Raw genomic sequence first — 22,786 nt, 5'->3', positions numbered from 1 at the left:
GCTGACTATTTAAGAACAGAAAACTGTAGCACAGTCTTCATAGTTTTGAGACTTAGAGAGCAGAAAGAAAATATGTGAGAGCTTCTTCTTGCACTGCTGTATTCTGTATCTTAGAGTAGTTGGGGACAAAGAAGGAATGGGATTTGGGGTTTTATTTCAGTTGCACTGAATGTACCAGGAGAGCACACTTTAAGTATAGAAATAAATTTCCATATTCATAAGACTATCAGAACACAGTGTTTTGGTGTTCAGGTTTTATAAACTGTTTTCACAGCTTTATGTCGGTTACGAGTGCTTTATTTTAAGTTCTGATCATCTTTTTTTCTTCTTCTAGAAGTCAAACTGAGCCAGCGAGTAGAACATCAAAAGAGGTATGTAAAGACACAAGCTGAAACTTTTTTCTACATGCTGCACCTAAGTCTAAGAAATGTAGCCTTGTACTAATTCTTTTATATATGTAAAATATAAATGTTGTTATAAATTGAGACCAGAACGGATCATAATCCAATTAAAATTTTATTAATTATAGCAAGTAGAATATGAGCAAAAACAGCGCTGGACGGCAGGGGAGTCTGCGCTCCACCAACTGCCGTGCTGAGCAGTTCAAACAGTCCCTTTTTATACATCTTTACTTCCGTGTTCATGAAGTAGTGGAGGTACTCTGCGCATGCTTCAGTTGTTGTCAGGGGGTCGTTTTCTGCCTCCTGGTGGTCGTTGAGGCCGAAGTAAGAAGTCCTCCTCCTTCGTCCCATAGTTGACCCCTCACTCATATGTCCTTATATGGGGTTGTTTGTCCTGTTTCTGTCGGTTCCTGGACATCTGGTGGTTATCTTATCTTGCACAAGCGGTATCTGGTTTAGTTTGTGTAAGCGATTGCGGTTATCCTACCTTACACAAGCGGTGTCTGGTGGCTGTTTGCATAAGCGATTTCATATCTTTTGCTGTCTGACCTTTACATTGGGCTTAACATAAATCTTAATAAACAATACCCTAGTCCATAGTTTCTCACATGTGCCAAACACTTGTAAAGTGAAGTGCAGTTGTGGCTGTATCCTTAAGTGTTACCACAACTTCATTAAAAAAAACCAAACAAAACCAACCCACAAACAACTAAAAAAACCTTTAGGTTAGGTGGCTAAAGGTCTCAAAAAGTTGCTGTTTATCTCTTGTTGTTCCACTTTGTGCTCAAAGCATGCCACTGCTTTGTTTGTTACTCAAACAACTTGAAGAAAAAAGGCTGGTAGGTGTTTTTTGGAGTGATAGCTGATCTTTAAAAGATGGAGTTTGTAATTCTCGTGGACATTCCTCAGTAGTGGGGTTCAGATTTAAACTGAGTAGCTATAGGGCAGCCATTTGTGTTCATCTTGGGTCTCCTGATTCCGTATGTGGGTACCTGTATCTCTTAAAAGGCACATAAACCCTTGAACCTTCCTTAACTTTCAGGGATGGGATGGGCCACGCTTTCTGAAGGGTGTGTTGGTACTAATGTTTCCTAATAATGAAATGTGGTGATCTTTCTTTGCTTTGCTTTCCAGGATGGAGATGTGATTAAGAAGCCACCCTCCATGGACCTGGCAAGCAAGAAGTGCCAGCAGGTGCTGACAGAACTGGAGGAAATGTTCCAGCGCTTGGAAATAATGTTTAGTTTGACACTGGTTCCTCGAGTTCTTATTCTACTTGGAGGCAATGTCATGAGCCCCAAGGAGCTCTATGAGCTCAGCTTGGAGGGTATCTGTGAGGGCGGTGCTGAGGAGAGCCTGAAAACTGCATCCTGCGTTCGCAAGCTCTTTCACTCGCTCTTTGTTGCGGATGTCTTCAGTGAGCTGAAGGCTCTCCCTGTCATGGGCACTGTTGTTATGCTCCAAGGACACCGTGATTGTGGTGTTGATTGGTTCCGGCCCAAGCTCAACTATAAAGTGCCAACTCGAGGGAGGAAACTAGCTGTTAACTTGTCCTGCGATGGAGACATCAACAGAAGTGCCTCGGCTCCTCAGCATGTGACCTCTACTTGGGAGGACTATGTCTGGTTTCAAGCACCAGCGGCGCTCAAAGGCTTTCACGAATGACCCACACTCTGTAGAACTTTAATGGAATATCGAATAACCTTTGGTGCCGCTTTAAGCGATAACTTTATCAAATACAACTGTGTATTCTTGTCTGTCTGGATCCTTTATTCAGGGCGTCTACTACCTTCCTGTAGTTCAACCGTGTCCATCTGTTTTCATCTCCTGAATGGCTGTTGAAAGCAATTACCCTTTAAGGCACAGCTGCACAAAGATACAGTGATTCTTTGGGGACCTGAGTTATGGTACAGGAGACTAATTGGCGCGTTGGGAGTAAAACTTTCCTGCTGTGTACTTGCTGAACTGGCAAATACTGGATAAACCTTTTCCCTCCCGAGTTTTAATGCGGCCATTACTAAATTAGCTGATTGCTTGGGACTCTCTCTGGGTAATGTACATGACTATTAATACACTTGGCCTTTACTAAAAAGGCTATAGCCATTCTTACCCATAAAAGGAGACCTTTGTAGTCTGATCAGGCTTGAGTGAGTACTCGAGTGTTTGCCTATCTATTTGATAAAATTAGACTTCTCTATAACTCAATTTCAGTTACTTAATAATCCAAACAAAGAGTGGGACTTCTGAGTAATTGGGAGGTCTTGTACTGGTGACAAAAAGAGATTGATTGGCCCTGTGGAAGTGGGGAAGCATGTCTTCCTATTTTTTTACTAACCTTTAGCCCAACAGCCTTGACGGTCAGTTAGATATACAGTTAGAACTAAAAGCAAGCAGTTTCTGCTCTAACCCTCTTCAGAGGAAGTTAGGACTGCGGCGAATGAAGAGACGGGACGCAGCTTGATGCAAGCAAATGTCAGTTTATTGTACAGAAGCACGAGTTTCTATACACTTTCAGAAGCTGCGCGTTTGAAACAGATTGGTTCTTGAAGCTAAGCCTTGCATACTAGGCAATCCCCGATTGGTGGTTAGCTGCCATCAATTAACAACAAGCTGTTACTTTTCCTTGGCGCCATCTGTCCCCCACTCCCCTGTGCTCTGTAAACATCTCATCATGTTAATTGTTGTCCAGACAAGCTCGAGCACATTCCCCTCAGCAAACTGACCGCCACGCACAGTCCTAGTTTCCAGCCCGCTCCTGCATCTCCCCCTTCCTGTTGCACAAAAAGAACCTTTGAAACCGAACGAGTAAAAACAAGGTATAAGTAATAGAACAAATAAAAAAGCAACTAAGACATATTATCAACGTCAGAATAACCCACTGTCTCTGTTCCGTACAATTTTACAATTTCCCCTTTTTGTTTTTGAGCAGCTAGTACCAGGTTTGCCATGTTCTGCAGGGCCCTTGCAAACATGACAGCAACCAAGGTAACAGCAAACAAACAATACTGCCAGTTGAGTGAATGGATGCCCCAAAAGGCTGACATCTTCTCAGATTTTGATACCATGTTGCTGCAATGGGGCGCCTAAAATCCCCGCAGCACATACCATCCAAATCCTCACAGCCATGTCCTTGAACCAACAACAAAAAGCAGTGGCAATTTTGACTCACATGCTTAACTGCCTACCAAACAAGGTGATTTAACTCTTTAATGCTTTCCCTGCTGTTATTCCGGATAAGAGAAGAACCGCTGCGACACGTTCCCATCACAGCCTCCTACTACATTAGCATCTACAGAAAGACAATGATCGACATTCAAAGTGTAAACAGTATCATCTTCTTTTGGATTAACATTATACATAGGTGGAAGGGCACACCAAACAAGAACTGGTTCAGTCAAAAAGTTCGAAACAGCATGCCTTCTCTGAACATACCTCTGGGGTCATTCCCTTCATTCCCTCTTTTTTTATGCAAAGAGAAACACTTCCACCAAAACAGAGAAGCCCCTATTTACATCTCTGAGCCCGGACACAAACCACAGCTGTATGCGCCACCAGGCTCAGGGCAGGAATCATTCATGCCGTTACACAGCTATGTATCTCTACAAGCGTGCAGACACCTATTAAACACTAGATAACCATGTTTATCTTTCCTATTCTCCTTCACAATACCTAGCTGTTTCTCCCATTAGTTTCCAGCCCGCTCCTGCATAGGACTCCTGTCCCAATATGCTAGCTTGTTCTCACTTAAGACAACAACAATAAAAGTTAGTTTCTTGCTTGCTTTTACTTCTAAGTCTTAGACTCTTCAATGTTTATGAAATGTGAAGAGGCGGTGAGGCGAGTGTGATCAAGTTCAGCACTATCTTTACTTGTCAAACTCCTGTTCAAAGTCAGAAGGTATTACTTGGGAGCAGAACTTGAGCCCTTTCTTCTGGCCTGGTGTCTAGTGCAGAATGGGAGAAGGAGGGAGGGTGAGAAACACTTGAGAGCTTTGAACAGTGTGTCAAAACTAGGTGTCTGCTGGACTTAACCTTCAGTCAGCTACTTAGAAGTGTCTGTAATGTAGTGAGCTTAACAGCTCCAAACAGCTCTATCCCATTTGAAGAGAAACTCGAGCCTACTGGTAGCAAGGTTGCTTGCAGCTTCTTGCTAGCAAAAATTGCACGATGGTGTGATAAGAATCGTTTGAAATGAGGGTAAAGGTTGAAGTAACCTGCTACGCTTGGTGCATATTTTAACTTTACCATTTGGAATGGAATGATAAAGAACGAAGAGGAAATTAAGTTGGTATTTTTGAGCTTGGAGCACACTAGGAACGCTGTCTCTGCCTTGTTATCCATTAAACATCTGTTTACATAGTGTAGTAGCTGCTAAAGCTAGCCGTAGGGGGAAAACCTGTTAGAATGAAGAAAGCTGCCTTGTGTGCAGCTGCCCACTTGAATATGTAATTCCTGGTCTCTTGAATGAAACATAACTTGAACGTAGGAGTGTTTGTGCTCAGGAGATCAAAACCCTTTACACTTCCACCAAAGCTGCTTGTGATGCATATTTCAGACGCTAGCACTCGAGTGTTTAAAGAAGCTTTTAAACAGAAGCCTTCGTTCTAAGGATCAAGGGGCTGGTTTCTTTCTACTCTCTTCCCCAGATGAGTGCAGTGTTACTGCAGTAAACCGTTCATGTATTCTGTTACACTTGAACTATGAGTGCAGCAATGATACGGTGCCGGGAGTGAAAGAAGACAAGTTGCTTACTTTGGGGTTTTTTCTTTTATTCTTCAGAAAAGCTTTAGAGCTTCATTAACAATTTTAGTACTGTAATGATTATCAAAATGAAATGTTGTTTTCTCTATGTGATTACATTGGATTTATTTGATCCCTCAAAGTGAAGGTTCTGCTGGTGGCAGAACAACTTGCTTCTGTTCTGTATATGTATCTAAAGTGCATGTTCACAGCTGTTCCACCTTTCTGACAAAGTGCATGATGTCTTGTGCCAGAAGCTTTGGTTCCTCAAAGGCAGCAAAATGCCCTCCACGTGGCATGTAAGAGTAAGTGATGATGTTCTTGAAGACCTCCTTTGCCCCGACCCGTGGTGTATGTACTAGCTCCTGAGGAAAAAGCTGCAGTCCCTGTGGGAACATACACTGCAAACCTAGAGGACATTAACTAAGTGCCTTTTTGAAAAAAGTCCTGGGGAAATTCTATAAAAACCTCCTGACTCTAGTAATTGCCACAGTCAGCTGGCAGAGCTTCACCGCAGCGACACACTTTGTGGTTTGTACTCTGCTGAAAAGCTTTGCTTGTATTTGAGTCTCCTTGAGTATGAGAATATTATACCCAAAACCGTAAAGTAGAGCCAACTTCGCACACGGTTCAATCTTGAAACGTTTCCTATTTTTAAACTTACCTTGTTTTACAGTTTTGCGATAAATGGCAAGACGCATCACCTCTTTGTGACAGTCAGAAATGAGCCTGCTCAAGTTTACTTTAGAATTTATAGTACCAGCGTAACGAATGAGTTGAGGAAAGGTAAGCTGGCTCGGTCTACAAAGGAAAAGACTCTTCTATTTGTTTGTGTGATCAATCACATGGAATTCCGTTCTGCAGCATTTTCTGGTCAGCCTCTCTTATAGTCATCTTAAAGTCAGTGGCTGTTAGAAGGTGCTTGGTTTGTTAGAAGGTACTGCTCTCCAGATTGCTTCCCCAAGTTTGTGCTTAACACTTGTAGTCGTTAGTTTTATCCACCACTAAGCCGTATGCTTCCTAATTCAGTTTAAACGTCTCTCTTGGAAATGCTCCTGATTTTCTGTTTTGTTTTAACTGAACTGAGCCAGAGATCACATTTGTTTGGTGACTAAGTATATAGACCTGTATTTTGAACACAAGACTGAATATAGTTTGATATGTCCGCTGCATTGTCTTGGCTACAAGCTACTTTGTGTGAATTACAGGTTCAAAAGAAAAATGACTCAACTATTTTTATCAAAAGAAAATAAGAACTTAGATTATTTTTTTTAACAACTTAAGTTTGCTGTTTTAAAGTAATCTAAATGTTTATACAGGCAAACGTGGTTCAATCTCATTTGCAAATCTTTCTTACACCTACCACTTCATTACCTGGCATCACCTGTTAGACCAGGGTTCTTGGAGATGTTCTCCTTGTAGAATCGCTTTGAGGACACAATGGAGGATGTCACCCAATAAATCATCACATTGCCCAAAAGCTCATCAAGAGTGTATTTGCTATTGATAGAAAAAGATGAAGACGTTTCATTGGAAGCTGTTTCTCAATACGCTATATTGGGCTCATGCCCTGAAGAACAGTTGTTCTTGTTCTCCACTTGTTTTCAAGCAGCAAATTAATTGGCACCCATGTGCCCAGAGCAAAACTGCCCGGTGCTGAAGCAGTAGTTTGCAGGCAGTCTGCTGTAAGTTTACACTACTACTTGTCATGTGTAACCTTTCATGCTCAAAATTCAGCTTTGGCCAGTCTTTTACCTATCTCCTCATTAGTTACCATTGCTCATTCTTTTAATGAGTCCTCTCATGGAAGAGCACCTGTTTTCTTACCTTTCCAAGCCTCCATCATCTTTATGCAGAAATGATTTATCTCTCCAGGTAGAGAATTTTTCCAATATATATGCAGCAAGCCCCACAGGGGAGTCATTCAGTCCACAACCTAATTCAAGAGAAGAAGAGAACCATTGCAGTTGCCTGGCATTGCAAATACTTCAGTGGGAGTTAAACTGGACTTACATCAATTCTTCAGAGTTTTCTATGAGAATTCAGTAAAGAGTGCGTTTTACTAGCCCTGGAGTACTTTATTCTTGAAAAGTTCACCCCGATGGAATTTTGGCTATAACTGACAGCACTATAAAGTTGAGCAATTCCTATACAAAAGAAAATAGGAGTTAAGAAAATCCTCTGGGCTTCTTGGTAATGTGTGGCAGAAAGAGCAAATTCAGATGTAAAGGGATTACACTCTGAAAAGAAATTTCAGATAAACTGTTTGGGAGCACTGTCCTGCTTAGGATGGCTAACTGGGACCCTGAGTGCTGTTCACTTTCTATGTAATTTAAACAACAGTGGAGTGGTGTGTATCTGCTATCTGCTCCTGCCTTTGGGGAATGCTAACAAACATTATAAACACAGCATATTATATCTGTGTTTTAACCTGTAAAACGGGTGGGGATTACTTCAGCAGTGGTAGAGCTTGCCTTGGGAAAATTCCTGTACCACACTCCAGGCTGTAGTTTTACAGTATCCTTAGAATTGCCTACTCTCAAGTGTATTTTAGTGTGACTTTAGCACTGAATGACTGCGTAGAAGATGATGCACAATGTGATTTCAATTTAATAGTGGACATAGTTAATGCAAAGTAAGTTTGTGCATTGGCACAACAGTTTCCCTGTGCTGTCAGGCCTAAAGTGATTTGCTACACATCAAAGTCATGTAAATGCTTTGACCAGCAAAGGTAGGGCAGGCTAAAATGTGCCAGCTAACATATGACCCGTCTGGAGGTGAGCATTTTCTGAGCTGAAAGCTGTCCCCGAATCACTGTATTCAACTTTCATGGACTGGATGCTCAGAAATACCAGTCTTGTTTGCAGCTTACTAATGATTCAACCTGTACACATCTTAGGTACCACAGCTTCTGGTGAGTGAAAATACTGTAGCGTTGCTTTAAACCTGCCTAATGAGAACTAAACTGATAATATAGATATTTTTTGAGACTAAGCAGGGAATATGCATTTTTTCCCCCTATTTATTTTCTACCTTTCACAATTTTAGTGTGCTACAAAATCCCTGCTCTTCTTTTTTTCCAGGTTAAAGAGTCCTAGACTATGTACAGTGCTTGTAGGGAAGCTGCTTGGTCACTTTAGGGTTCTTTTTCTCCCCTTCTTGTATTCTTTTGATTATAAAATATATTAATGAAACAGGGGTGGAACAGATTCTAAATATCATGGATTTAGTGTTTTGTCTTACTCTCTTTTTGCTTTCTTTAAGAGTTTGTAAGATTCTCTTAAAGTCTGAGCTGGCTGACGTTTCAAAGCACTGTCCTTGACTCTTGGATTCTCTCACATAGCAGCAACCAAACTAGAGCCCATTGTGATTTTCTTCCTCTGCTTAAATTGCTTTGGACTTTGTTGACATCAGTTTTTATTGGCCAGTTTAATCAACCAGTCACTTAACTGCAGAGAGTTACAAAACCATTTATCTTTAGATTAAACCAAACCCTGGATAGGTGTCAGATTTTCACTTAACCATTAACTTTTATCTGTAGAGAAATTAAGATCATATTGAAAGGTACAGGTGCCAGCACAGATTTTTGTGATACTCTCTCTCCCCTGGAACTTGCTTACTTATTTATATTCATGAATTCTCATGTCAACTAGTTATTAACCCATGAACTTAATCTTTTTCTTAAGGCAGTTTAATGTCTTTAAGAACACTGGGAGAAGGAACCTCAACAAAACTTTTCTTGGAAAATAAATATGTTCCATTACTAGGTCCACAGCTTCTTGATCCTGCCAGAGCTCTGATATCTGAAGCGTGATTTCCCTGTGATATTATCACCTGTAAATGAATTCTCCTTTTAAAAACATTTCTGCTAGTTTTCTGATCAGACACTAGACATACTGGTCTTTGTTTTTCTGGGGGCTGTCTTCATTGTTTGGCTTTTGAAAAGAAAACCCATAAAACCCCAACCTGGTATCTGGTTTGTCTCCTTTTATTTCTCTGATATTGCAATCAGTTCAAGCAACAGACTAGGCATTAGCTGACGTTTCACTTTGAGTTTCCTCTTTTCCAGTTAAATGCCAGGATGGGGTGCTATTCCTTCTATGGTCTCCGTACCTGATGCCAGTCTGAGACAGCTCTGCTGTCTTTCCTGATGAGGGTTTATTTCAATAAAGGAATACCCCATAATCTTTGATAATATTATACAAATAAATCATGTAACTTTTCTGAGATGGCCATACCTTTCTTCAGACTCCTTATCTACTGGTCCCACTACATCATGCTTCTGGATTCAGGTATTATGGCTGTGTCTACCTTTCTGCAAGTTTCACATTGCACTTGCTTATGGTATTTTTCTTGTTTTCACCCACATTTATTTCTAGAAGCTTCAATGTCAGGGTCCTGTGCTTTACTTTAAGAGGCTTTTTGCAAAGGGTTTCTTTGCCATAGAGAAGTGGTATGCCATTTAACAGACCTTGAAAAGTGATATTTGTAGTCTCCGTCTTTTTTTAAGCGGTTCCTTTTCACTTCCTTTTACACAGCTCTTGTCCCCATGTCTTGCATTCAGTCACCAGAATTCATTGCTTCTCAAACATGGTTGGCTTTTGTTCAACTATGTGTTTATACGCCTTAAGCAGTCAGTATACAAAGTTCATAGTGATATAGAGAAGGTTCATTACCTGCAGTGTCTGGTTTGGTGGCTTGGATGTGTAAGTATCCAGACTCTTGCAATAGTTCATGTATATTCTTCTGGATGAAAGGATACATACGTCGAACATCTTCCCTAGTAAAGCCTATGAGCCATGGTATATAAGCCCCAAGCATCACGGAAATCATCCTTCTCAAACCTTCTCTGCCAGCAAAGATAAGATTCACAGATCTGAAATCAAGTTAATGAATAGAAGGTTAAATCAAGCAATTTTCTGTTTCCAAATTTTCTAGAAAATAAGTCTGACGGGAGCTGTAATAGAAGCATTTCACTAAGCCAAATACATAAGCCCTTCACATTTATCGTGATTTCCAAAAAAATTTGGGAGAGTTAAAAATGGTACAGCTGGTGCCATCTCCATCCAGGAAAGTCCTATGCTTCGTGGTACTGATCAGCTGCTGAAAGGCTGAGCTCCTTCCTTTTCTCCCTGCCAATTTTAAATTTATCTCCTTCCTGATTTAGAATGATGATCCTTGAGGTCTCAAATCAAAATGCAGCAGAGCTTACTTCCATGCCTAGTGAAAGAGAAGCCAAACAGCACTCCATTTTTCTCTGTACAACTCTTCCCTAGATAAGGGAGGCCAACAGCATCCTGGCTTGTGTCAGAAATTGCGTGGCCAGCAGGACAAGGGCAGTGATGCTGTACCCAGCACTGGTGTGGCTGCACCTCGAATACTGTGTTCGGTTTTGGGCCTCTCACTACAAGAAAGATGTGTCCAAAGAAGAGCAACGGAGCTGGTGAAGGGTCTAGAGAACAAGTCCTATGAGAAACAGCTGAGGCAACCGGGCTTGTTTAGTCTGGAGGAAAGGGGGCTTGGGGGAGACCTTCTTGCTCTCTAAAACTACAGGAAAGGAGGTTGTAACAAGGTGGGTGTTGGTCACTTTTTCCCAGGTAACAAGTGAGAGGATGAGAGGAAATGGCCTCAAGTCGTGCCAGGGGAGGTTCAGATGGGATATTAGGAAAAATTTCTTCACTAAAAGGGTTGCCAAGCATTGGAACAGGCTGCCCAGGGAGGTGGTTGAGGTATTTAAAAGGTGTGTAGATGTGGCACTTAGGGACCTGGTTTAGCAGTGGACTTGGCAGTGTTAGGTTTATGGTTGGACTCAATGATCTTCAAGGTCTTTTCCAACCTAAATGCTTCTATGATTCTATGAAATTTAGAAAGCGTGAGAATGCAAATACCACTGTCAATGCAAAGCACGTGAATATGACTGAATGCACAGGGGTGGGGATACCCCTGGAGAAAACAAAGCAGAAGGCGATGAGAGGCAGGGCAAACAGAAGGCAGGACCCGGACCGTGGAGCCAGAAGGTAGGGTAAGAACTGGAGAAACCTTCTCTGCACTGATTCCCTTTGCTACTCACTGTGGCAGCATCTGGGCCATGTTTGTGGTAATAAGAGATCCCCAGTCTTCTCCCTGTAGGTAGTATTCTTTGGAGCCCAATCTATTCATCAGCTTATGAAATTTCCGAGCAGTTGCTTTGCTGTCAAAGCCTGTAGGTAAAGAGAAACAGAGGAAACCTGTTTGTCTTGGTGTATCATCCCCTGGCCAAAGATCATGGTCTGACAGAGGCACATGAGTATGCTGCTGTGTAAAGGCACAGTGTGCTATGCTGCTCTGCCTTGCTCCTTGGCAATACAGTGAACACAAGATGGAAATTCAGTGGAAAGTGGATAAAGTGGAAAGCAGACCTGGTTTCCAGCTACCATTACCTTCCAGATCTCCACAGCCAGCCCCAGAGCCTCAGCCACATGGGTGTTAGTGCAGAGCCAAGCATCTGCATTCACAAACTGCATTCCCTGGTGAGGGCCAGGGATGACTGAGGCTCCAAGAACCTGGCAATTCCAACAGCGCCTTTTCATCGCTCACCTTTCTGGTGTGGTGCCTCAGAGAAGCCATATCCTGGGATGGATGGGCAGATGACCTCAAACACCATGTCACCCTCATTCAGGCCATGCTCAGCTGGCTCTGTGAGTAGAGCGATGGTCTTGTAGAACTCGTAGAAGGAGCCAGGCCAGCCGTGGACCATCAGCAGAGGTTGAGCAGCTCAACTGTGAGGGACATAGGAGGGCTTCACGTGGATAAAATGGATATCAATCCCTGCCACACATCCAGACAGATAAATTAAAGCCTTAGTTCCATCACAGTTTCTGTTCCAAACTCTGAAGAAGGAGGGTGGCAAAACTGTGATTAGCATTCACAGCAGAAGGTACACAATCAACCCATGGCAAGAAGATGCCTAGCTGAAAGGACATGCCTGGTATTTTACCTGTGTCTCATCTTTTACTTACAGACAGAGGTATTGATCCCAGTCCCAGTTACTGGGGTCACAGGAGACTGAGCATCCACCTCCTGAGAAATTGGTCTTACAGTATATAAGTACAGCTGCACTTCAATGAATAGCATAATGCAACTAAGACACGTGCAAAAACATGACTAAATTACAAAATGTGTGGGTGATAAAAAGAGAAACATGGAAAAAGTAAGCGCAGGATATAAGTTTAACCTGCAGATCACTTATCTAAAGTCTGGCTAACCTCACCTGGCTAAACTGGGTGGTGGTGGTGGATATTCCAACCTCAGGGCCTGGGTAAATTTTACAGTTTTCAAAGGTGGCTTCAAGGCAATAGCAGAAGAAAACCTCGTTGTTATTTAGTGCAGGTTCAGAGCCAGATGAAGCCCATCTTCAAGCAGATCTAATCTTATCACCACTGTGCAATGATCTTAATCTATAGAGGGTTACTAATAACATAGCCTCCACTACTGATCCTTCATTAAGCTGTTATGCACACTGTTGTCTTAATAGAGTAACCTCTTAAAGCCCCCCATTCTCTCTGTGCATTTCAGAGTGAGACCTGCTCAAGCCACAGAGACCCCCTCACCTTCAATGGTGGTTCGGAAATGGGGATATTTGTTCAGGATTTCCACTTGCTTGCGTCGGTCAAACGGGTTCCTCCAGTAGGCCACCACCTTCTGCAGGTAGCTGGAGGTGAAGCCGTAGCGGAAGGCAGCCCCTTCCAGCTGCGGTGTGTAGCGGGCCTGCTCCAGGCGGCGATGCAGGTCCTGCGGACAGGAGCTCTTGCAAGGCTGGCCAGATGCCTGCATGTGCCCTATGCTAAGGCAGGCATGAACAGGCTCTCCTGGCTCCACCGGCTTCTGTGTCTCTCTCTGGGACACCACAAGCCCTCCTGAAGCAGTGCCATACTCTGTATAACTTCCTGAATCATTTATATGGAGAATATATTTCTCTACAGGTTAGCAGTTCCCCTAGGGCACCCAGGAGTAGTGGGTTCTACGCTTGCCTTACTGCTAACTCGCTTTAGGGTTTTGGGCACTAGGAACTTGCCAGCACTGCCAGCTGAGAGAAGAATAAGCAGCTCAGCCTGTGCTACCGACTGCTAGTTGGCCAGATAATTAGTGACAGGCTTGTAGGGACAGAAGGAAGGACCCCATCCTTCTTCACCCTTCCAACCCTGTCCTCTGCGGAAGCCCCTCAGTCCTGCCCTACTGGTGCCTTTGCTATCCCGGTGCCCTCCCACCCCATTCCACCACTGCAGACCTGCTGTCAAATTCTGCTGCTCAAAGCATGGCCTTTCTGCAGGAGCAGCCCCAGGTTGCATTGAGAGTCTGTGGTCTCAGAAAGCGTAAAGACATTGCAGTGAATCTGAGCTCAAATCCCATTCATAAAGGGCAGTGAGCCAGAGCATCATCTAACGGACCTGCGCTGGCTATTGCCCCCAAGGCATCACCTCAAAGCAGTAAGGTGGGTGATGAACTGGCTCCACCTCGAAGCTTTCTGCCCCTCCTTACCTCCCAGGCACGGGCACCTCAATTTCTTTGTCAGATGTTTCAGTCTTGAAGGGACAGATACTTTCATCTTCTTTCCCTTTTAGAGGTCTTTCATCTGAGCCCCACCGTCCATTGCCCATTTCAATAGTCTTGATCTTGTGTCTAGACCTCAGCCAGTAAACCAGCATCCCTCCAACGCCCAGAGCGGCCACAGGGACCAGGACTGCATTCCTCTGAGAACATTTGAATGACCTGGGGAGGCATAAAATTGTTTGCGCCCAACAGAAGTGTCAAGGGTAAAGGGACTATGCTGAGGCTTGTAGTCACATTGGTTGGACGTGAGTAACAAACCCCATGCAGTCAGCAGGGGCTGGGTGTTTCTGTTATTTTTGAAGATCGCAGGCAGGATTTGTGGCAGGGTTACATCTACCAGTGTTTCTTAGGGACCTTAAGCCTTTGCTGATCAGGACTTGTTAATCACAAGGCTTCTCTGTCCCTCTCCTTATGTACCAGGTGTGCCCTGGGAGACAAGGATCAGTAGGATCTGGATCTATCTGTTTTAAGGCAGGTACTGAAGTGAATGGGATAGTAGCACCTGGACAGCTTCAGGAATAAAAACTGCACAGAGTGGGCTGAGGAGCAGAGACAAGAGTTTTCAGCTGCTGGAGACAGCTGGATGTGCTAGACATGCCCCTTGACTGTGCTACATACATAGCTCCCCTACAGATTCAGTCATCTTTTAGGGCAACGCTAGCCCTCCACCATAGCTGTCCATAGGTAAAGGTCTCAACTTGTCTGTCTGGTGCCTCTTTTTCTTACCTAGACAGCAAAGTTTCAGACTTTCTTGAGGTGTGGGAGCTAAGGCGCCAGAGCTGGATTTAACAGACAGACAGCAATGTTTTAAAACCGTTCAAACCCTTCAGCAATCAGTCCTAAATGTAGTGTCCCTTCCCATCCCCCTGACCTGTGCCTCAAGCTCTCCAGCTTCCCTTGGGGATTAGCAGAGCTGTCTGGGGCTATTGCAGGGGGCTCAAAGAAGACTGTGAATGAAGATTTTTTGTCATACAGGGTATGGAAGGGACTATGCTGTGCCCCAGCCCAGGTGCTAATAAAAAGTGAACTCCTCAGCACAGAGCAGCTATTTCACTTACCTGATCCAGGACAAGGTGCCATCCCTAGAAAATGGGGGTGGGGGTGGGGTGGGAAAGATTCTTGGTCTGATAGTGTTGTCTGAATGGTACCATCCCTTGGGGATGGTGTAAGGAACATCCCCTGCCAGCACCATTTACCGTGCAGCCATGGGATCACAAGCTGTTCAGCTGGCTGGCAACAGAGACAGTGTTTCTGGGCTGTGTTTTAGCTAGATAGTTTGTCACCATAATATTCCCGCCTTCAGCACAATTTAGATAAAAGGCACTGAACAACTGGGTAGGTGTCCTTGCGGTGTTTCATCCTACAGAGGGCTGTGTTACTTCAGCCAAGTAAATAGTTTATTTTGGCAGCTGTGTAGCGATAGGTGCCCAGCCTTGGCAGGGGACTTCCAAGCTCAAGGGTTACTCTGCTGCCAGCCACGTGGTACTCATCCTGCCCAGGGCTGGCATGAGGAGCAGCTTGTGGGACCCTTCCCTGTTCAGGTTCAGTGAGCTGCTGTACCTTTGCTACTTCCAGCTACTCCTGACTGGATACCAAGCTTTTAGGTCTCATCTGCCCGCAAGAAAAAGGAAACATCCTCGTTGGTTCTCTTTTAGCCTGGTAGATTCTCTTGCAAGAAAAGCAGAATCTAAAATCTACCAAAAAGTTAGAAGCAACAGAGAAAGTCTTGTTACTCTGCAGCTAGATGAGGAAGCTGTTTGGTGTCATAATTACGATGCCTTGAGACAAAAAAAAATTAAAAAGGACAGGAAACTCCATGAAAAACCAAGTCCACTGGGTGTTTCCTGTTGCCTGGTACCCTTTCCCACTGCTACCTGTGATGCAGAACACAGTGCCTGTACTGGACACCCCAGCAGTAGTGAAGGCAATTGGGTAATTGATCTCTGAGACAGTCTATGTGATTTTTAAGGAAGTATCTCCTGAAACCACTCCCAGACAAAGAAGACCAAGAGCTCCTAAGAGTAAACAGTGTCAGCCTCCACCTCCCTGGAGGCTGAGTAGCTTATGCAACAAGTAATAACAACCCCCTGCACTTACATCCTGGAGTTTAGTGAGTCAGAGGCACGAAACCAGTTAGCACGGCAACAGCACAAACTCGGCACTGCTAACAAAGCAAGCATGTCCCAGAAACAGCTCTCTGAGTGGCACAGAACAAGGCTCAGTCTTATAAAACCTCCTCCCTACCCATGCTCAGGAAAGCTCAGCTGCATGCTCCCACCCACCGATGGCCTGGTGGACCCCACCGGGCCTTTCTCCTGCCCCAACCCTGGGGACCCCTGTTTAGAGTCCCTCCTCCCTGTGCCAAAGAGATCTCACCAGGCGTTTGGAAGCATCTCCTGCCACATGTCCGCTCCTCCTCGCCTAGCCACAGCTCCCAGCGAAACAACCCAGGTGTCTCCTCTGCTGGCTTTCTCTTCCGCAGCGACACTCTCCTGGTGACAATGCAAGCTACATCAACCGTCAGTGCCACCTATTGCCTAAACGTGCGCTTGCAAATCAAGTTCAGCAAGAGACAAATGCCAGGTCCTGCACGGGGAGGGAACAGCTCCGTGCATCAGCACAGGCTGGACGCCAGATGCATAGAAAGCAGCTCTGCAGAGCCTGGCCTGAGGTCCTCAGCTGAGCCTGAGTCAACAAGGTGCAGCAAAGGCCGGTGCGTACAGGGCTAGATAGCAAGCGTGTTAGCCAGCAGGCTGAGCGAGGTGATCCTTCGCTCTCTTCAGCACTTGTGGGGCCACATCTGGAGTGCCATGTCCAGTGCTGGCCTTGCTGGCAGAGGAAGGGCTGGAGTGAGGCTGCCCACCCTCGGTGGTCAGGGCCACCAGGCTGCTGGGGGGCTGGAGCCATGTGGTGTACCAGGAGAGACAGAGAGACCTGGGCTTGTTCAGCCTGGAGGAGAGAAGGCAAAGGGTGGGGTCTTACTGCTGTCTGCATCTACCTAGTGGAGAGTGTAGGAAAAATGGACCAAGAACAAAAGGCAATGGACGCAAATTGCAAGAAGGGAAATTCTGGTTAGATGTGAGGAAAAATTAGTTCACCATGGAGGTATTCAGACTCTGGGACAGGGGCCCAGAGAGGATGTGGGATCTCCATCCTTAGAGGCAATCAAAATTTGACAGGAACAAGGCACTGAGCAACCTGATCTACCTGAACCTGCTCTGAGCAGAAGCTGCGATGAGCTGACCTCCATGTGCCCCTTCTGACCTGTGCATCGTGTGGCTCTATTCCATGTGCACCTGTGATCGGCAGCAGCCCAAACAAAAAAGGAAAAGTTGCTTTTCATTTTCCACAGAAATCAATGCTTTGTTTTAGCTCATTTTTAGACTTCATTTCCTTCATGGTTAGTAAAATCTTACTAGGTAAAGGCTTCTCTTTCCTAAATTGTGTCCTTGCTGTGCTTCAGTCCAGGAATAACTACATCTTACTGTGAGAGAAAATGATTCCTATCTCCATGCAACGCTCTAAGCGAAGTACCATCACCAGTGAGCTCTGTGATGGTTAGGTCTCATACCGTGACTTCATATGCAGCCACTGTGCCATCAAAAAAGAGTCATCAGGAAGAAAAGCTTGTAAATCCTTCATTTGGTCAAAGTTCAGTTTATTGCTACACCACAGCTATTTCTGGTTACATCCGTCTGGGATTACTTAGCTTTAAGGTTCTATTTCCCAAACAAAACCAGCTCTTTTGAGGCCTCTTGGAAGATGATATCCCTGATTGCAGAGGGACTATAGTCAGCAGACAAGAGAATTATTAGCAACAAGGGGAAAGAACTACAACCCATGTGGAAGGTAGCTGAGGACCCTGTAAAGAGCCAGGTTGAGGTACTGCAGGCTGTGATGTCGTCAGTAGACAAAAGAGACCTCGAGGAAATTCTGTTTCTTACTTAGCACTGGGAAAAAGCATAAAGGCTGGTGGAGGAAGGACTGGCTTAAACAGCTGTGAGTGAATTTATCTATACCAGGAATGTGGGAGAAGAGCCAGCAGAGCTAGTTACAGCTACAAAGAAAAGACAGAAGTTGCTGCTTTCTGTATAAAAAGCTTGGGAAAGTCAGAATGGCTTTTACTTAAGATACAAGGTGACACACCAAGGCCACTAATACCCTGGGGCTAAAAGGCAACACCTCACCGCCACCTTCACCCCCGATAAATCTGGAACAGCTGGGATGCCAGGATCCCATCTACTGAAATGCAGGGGATGTGCAGGAGTTTTGTGTGAGTGCTGGTGAGCAGAGATCAACGGGTTCCCAGAGGAAATTCCGTCCTGGGATGCAGCAGCAGTGGAAAGCAAGGGGTTTTTCCCCTCCTCTCTTACAACCTCTCGAGGCCAAAATGCACAAATTCAGGCAGAAACTGCTTGCTGGAGACAGCAAGGCTGCCTCCCACGAGATTTTGATGCATGTCTCATAAATGGAAAGGGGAATCCCACAGGAAAGGACCTGCAAAAATGTCTCAGAGCATCTCCCTGCATTGGGGCAGGATCCCTTATTCTTAATGACAGACGTCTTAGCAAACCCATTTTTAAAAAGCCCCTTCGGAGCACTATTAGAAAAAATTCTGCCTCTGTCCCAGTGCTGTGCTTTTGCTGGTTCAGCTGCTACTCTGGCATGGGAAAAAAAAACACAAACCAACCCAAAAGGAGAGAGAATAAAATTTGATACACTGAATCTCACTATTGCACCTCTGTCTAAACTTCCAAATGTCTAAAATTCCCACAGTCCCTGTGCGACAGGCATCATTTTATAAAGGGATTTCATATGTTCCCATTGCACAAATCACATACTAACAGAAAGCTTGTTTCCTATGCTTTTCTCTTGCTCTTGTCACTGATCTGCAGGATCACCCCTGCAGCAATGATAGAAAATACAGACATGGAAATGTTACCGTAATGTATTTTTTCAGCTGGTTTAACAGCTGGATACAAGCAGGAGGAGCCAAACACAACACAACCTGCCAGCTCTCCCAGACCCGTTCGCTACTGCTGGTACAGTGTGACCTGCTGCTGGAGAAAGCACCCAAAGGCCAAGCAGTAGTTCTGCAAACACTGGGTGCCCTCTTGTGGGAAAGAGGAGCTCGCAGCACCAGTAATAACACTTTTTTTTTGTGTATTTGGGCTTTTTTCTATTTTGGACTTTATGTGTTTCTCGTTGCCAGTTTCACGTAATCATAATCCAAGCCTCATCAATGCCATTAATACTGAAACCTGAAACACAGGGAGGAAAGCTGGTGACTTCTCATTATGAAATGGGCTATTGAACAGGGGTAAGAATGGAGCACAAAACCTTTGAACGTAGCTCTTTTATAGCTTGAGATGCTGTGGCAACTTGGAAATTATTATTCTGACCTTTAGAGCCGTTGCAAGGCCCTTGCTGGGATTTATGGCCCCAACTGTAATGCACTGCCCTTCACAGAATCATAGATTCATGGAATTGTTGAGGTTGGAAAAGACCTTTTAAGATCATCAAGCCATCATCTTACAGCATGAAGGCATTGCTGCGTAATTTTCCTTTTGCATGCACAAGATCAGGTTCACTGTCTTAAGCATTACTAGAAAGCAAATGGTGCTCATTAACAGGGGATCTTTGTGAATATGGTCTCCTGACTTATACCAGGGACCAGCTCTCTTCTTTTTTTCTGGTCGGTGGCCACTACCAGTGAGCTGCTGGCCAGTGATGTTGCAGGGCAGGACAACTGGAAGCTTCAGATCTCTCCTGTGCTCTTCCAGGTTCCCGAAACCCTGCTTGCCCCATGGCATCACTCTGTCTTTGAACGTTATGTTCTTCCTTTGCTTTTAAGGAAGGTCCTAAGGCTAACAAGGATTTCATGTGTTATGCCGGATCTTTGCTCCTACAGGCCAAAGACACTGAATGCTGTATTTCCCTGCATGACTTCTGAAGGAAAATGGTCCCCGTGGTCCAACAGGTCCAAGCTGGGACTGTCCATGCACATGCAACTCTTTCCAACTGGTATTGTATGAAAAAAGCCATGCCCAGAGATGGGATTAGATGGGAAAAATTGGAGATCTTACCACGTGTGGCTGTGTCCTTGGGGTTAAGGGAAAGCCCCCAGCACATCACCCTACTTGCAATGGACAAGCAAAGTTTTCACCTTTCCAGTGAGGTCTCAGGACATTCAGCTGGTTGGTGGGAGATTTGTTTGGTACCAAAGTCTACTCTGGCACTGAATGGCAGGCTCTGTGCTCAGCCTCAGTGATCCCATCCCTGGAGGAAACACTGAGCTCCTAAGCACCTCCAAGCTGTTAATTCCTGAATCTTACTAACAAGAGCCAGCTCAAACATCTGAGAGCCGACGGCAGCAACACCTTGCTCCTGCCCTCACCGGTAGCCAGTCCATGAGGCCTCTGTGCTGCTCCATGGTATATTACATAAAAGTCGGATTGCAGGAGCAATGAACAGCTTGGGAGAGCCCAGGACAATCTCTCCAACCTCTTCCTCCCCCTCCACAAATGCTCCTTTCTTGCGCAGAAAGCCCATTCTCATTGCTGAATATACCTTCCCCCTAACATCTCTTTAGTCCTCTGCTCTGCACTGTATGCTGAAGAGAAGTTACTGTTTTCCCAGCTGGAAATGGCCCCTTCTCTGTCTCCCTTATTGTCGGAAGGCCTCACAAATGTTTCACTGCTACCTCCGGCAAGGACTGGCCCCTTCTGTTGCTAATTAGGGAGCTAAGAGGTTCCTCCAGGCACTTCCCAGTGAAACTGAGCCCATTAAATGAATGGCAGGCAACATCTCTGGGGGTGGGGAGCAAAATTACACAACCGCTGCTTGGAAATAGGCAGTTTGTTACGCGTGCTGGTTTTAGAGACTCAGCAACATTAAAAACAAAAGCAACTTTCAAATCCAAACCAGTGTATTTAGGTCACTGATACCCCAGGGATAATCTTGGGGATATTGGTGATGGGAGGCAGGCAGCAGGCTCTGGAAGCTTGTGCTCAGAGCCTGGATGCACAAAATGTGATAGCTCCTGCATGTGTGCCAGGCCATGGACTGAAAGTCGGGTGTACAAGACCTTTCTGTGCTCTAGGATATGGGTACTGCTGTACTGCGTGCTAGGAGTGTTAATCCTGGAACGTAATGTGAAGGATAGCCCTTTTGGGCTTGGACACACTGTGGAGTTTTGGTAGGTGAGTGTGGTGGAGGCTTGCAGGCTTGGCTTAGCTAACCCAGGTGCCCAGCAGACGTGAGGAATTTCTTATACAGAAGGGAACTTCATACAATCAGTACAGATATAACTTTCAACTCTGCTCAGTTATCCCATTTTTGTTGTTTTACAATCTTAGGATTGCATTGCATATCTCCTGCAACCATTGCTCCAAGCCATGTAAAATTATCATCTTGCAAAGAAAGCAAGAATCATTTTTTTAAAAAAAGGATGCAGCTGACCAAAGGTACTTGAGAGAGGGACTAGTCTTAAGATTTGTAGGACAATATAGATATAAATGTCTTATGGAAAAGAATATGCTGGGTGATTTGTCATTAATGTAGTGAAGAAGCATTGGTGGCAGAAACAAAGGCCTTATCTTCAACAAAGGGCTGCATATAAATTAGTATGTGTAGAGGGTCTATACTCAATGATGTATTTAGTTTAACAAAAAATCTCTAAAAAAGCAGTTAACAGCAAGTATTTGGCTGAGGCAGAAAGAAATGCTAGAGAACGATCTCCATCCTTCTCAATAACAATGATTGCTGCTGAGGATCCTGTAACAGCAGCTATTACGACAGGCCAGATCCCAAGCTGCTTTTCTCCATCCTTACCCTGGAAAACTCCTGTTCTTGCTTTCGGTGGGCATGAGTGCTCAGTGGCTGCGAGGGGTAGCTGTGTTGCAGAGTGGGGCGGGTTGTCTCTGTCCCACCACTCTGCTGGAGCTCTGCACAGCCACCTTCCTGAAACTAGCTCTTACAACGAAGGGCTTCAGAGGGAAAAGGAGAAGCCCAAATCTAAGCATGGGTTTTGCAGTGCCATCAGCTGAGCATTAGGCGCTCACGGAGCTCCCACAGTCGGTATGGCAGGCAGCTGAAGGGCTGCTGGAGTGTGTGAGCTCCCCTTTGCAGGCCTGAAGAAACATGCAAGAAGAGATCTGTTTTTGAGACGTTGGTCTCATGATGTATTCAGTTCACTGGAAATTTTGGAGAGTTTTCTGCAATGATCCTGTGCGTTATTACCTCCCTTTTGGGGAACTGTGTTAGCTGTTTGGAAGTATTTGTGGCCTTCTTCCCAAATTATTTATTTCTCTATGGTTTTTCCTACTGTCCATTATTAGTTGTTATGCCTACATTGTATAACAACAACAACAGTAATATGAGGAGACTCATCAGGTCCAGAGGCATTAAGAGAATGAAGACTGAATCAGCTGAACTTCTGACATAAGGATATGATTTTCATTTTTCATTAAAAACATCTAGTCTGGAAAACGAGGGACGTTTGAGTATAATGTAATAACAGCACTGCAGATATCTCACCTAAAGAAAGCAGCACTATGGACCTTGAGCATTATATCAGGACCCACAAATACAATTGGGAAAATAATTAGGTATTGTATTTTAAGATATTGGTCTGAATATGGTAAACAAGATTCTATCAACAAATCTGTAAGTGTAATTTTTTTTTCTCCTCCAGCTTTTCAGCATTCTTGGAAAGACTTCTCTAAGCAAAATCCCAGATACGTAACTGACTGGCCCTTCCCAAAGGTACAAGGATAAAGCCCTTTGCAAGTGGCTGTTAAGAAAACTGGGCAGCAACAGCTGCAGGATTAATCCTTGCCTAAGATTAATAAGCAGTTCCACAAGCAGTGTAACTAATGAAGCCTTGTTTCCTACATGTATTTGCAAAATACAGCTACTATTTGCAAATACAAAGAATTTGTATTTTGCAAGTACAAACACAAAAACTTTCTAACAATTGAATTGTTCTAAGATTTTGTTTCCTTTAGGTATGTTTATAAAATCACTCCTGCACTTCCAAAGAAATCACTTTTCATG

The 22,786-nt window shown here is 44.4% G+C and overlaps 1 protein-coding gene and 2 long non-coding RNA genes across 3 annotated transcripts in view; 1 reads left to right on the top strand and 2 right to left on the bottom strand.

The window, feature by feature from the left end:
- Positions 1 to 497: 497 nt before the first annotated feature.
- LOC308057668 overlaps positions 498 to 22,786 on the bottom strand; it is a 380,673-nt gene continuing 358,384 nt past the window's right edge. Inside the window, exon 2 of the long non-coding RNA XR_013925387.1 lies at positions 498 to 851. This is a non-coding gene — a long non-coding RNA (uncharacterized lncRNA). The remainder of the gene's footprint in view (positions 852 to 22,786) is intronic.
- Positions 1,535 to 2,066, top strand: LOC308057669 (MAD2L1-binding protein-like; the record flags this gene model as incomplete). The annotated part of the gene is made up of 1 exon (XM_080411727.1): positions 1,535 to 2,066. Exon 1 carries the CDS (start codon positions 1,566 to 1,568, stop codon positions 2,064 to 2,066), a length of 501 nt encoding a protein of 166 aa, XP_080267853.1. The 5' UTR covers positions 1,535 to 1,565.
- On the bottom strand, positions 6,616 to 9,866 carry LOC308057667. Its single transcript, XR_013925386.1, has 3 exons — positions 9,817 to 9,866; positions 6,968 to 7,076; positions 6,616 to 6,640 (listed from the first exon to the last, which is right to left on the bottom strand). It is a non-coding gene; the product is annotated as an uncharacterized lncRNA (long non-coding RNA).

Source organism: Falco punctatus (assembly GCF_963210335.1).
Source record: "Falco punctatus genome assembly, contig: scaffold_56, whole genome shotgun sequence".
Lineage (NCBI taxonomy): Eukaryota > Metazoa > Chordata > Aves > Falconiformes > Falconidae > Falco > Falco punctatus.
Note: the sequence above shows the minus strand (reverse complement) of the source record. Positions and strands in the feature narration are given on the sequence as shown.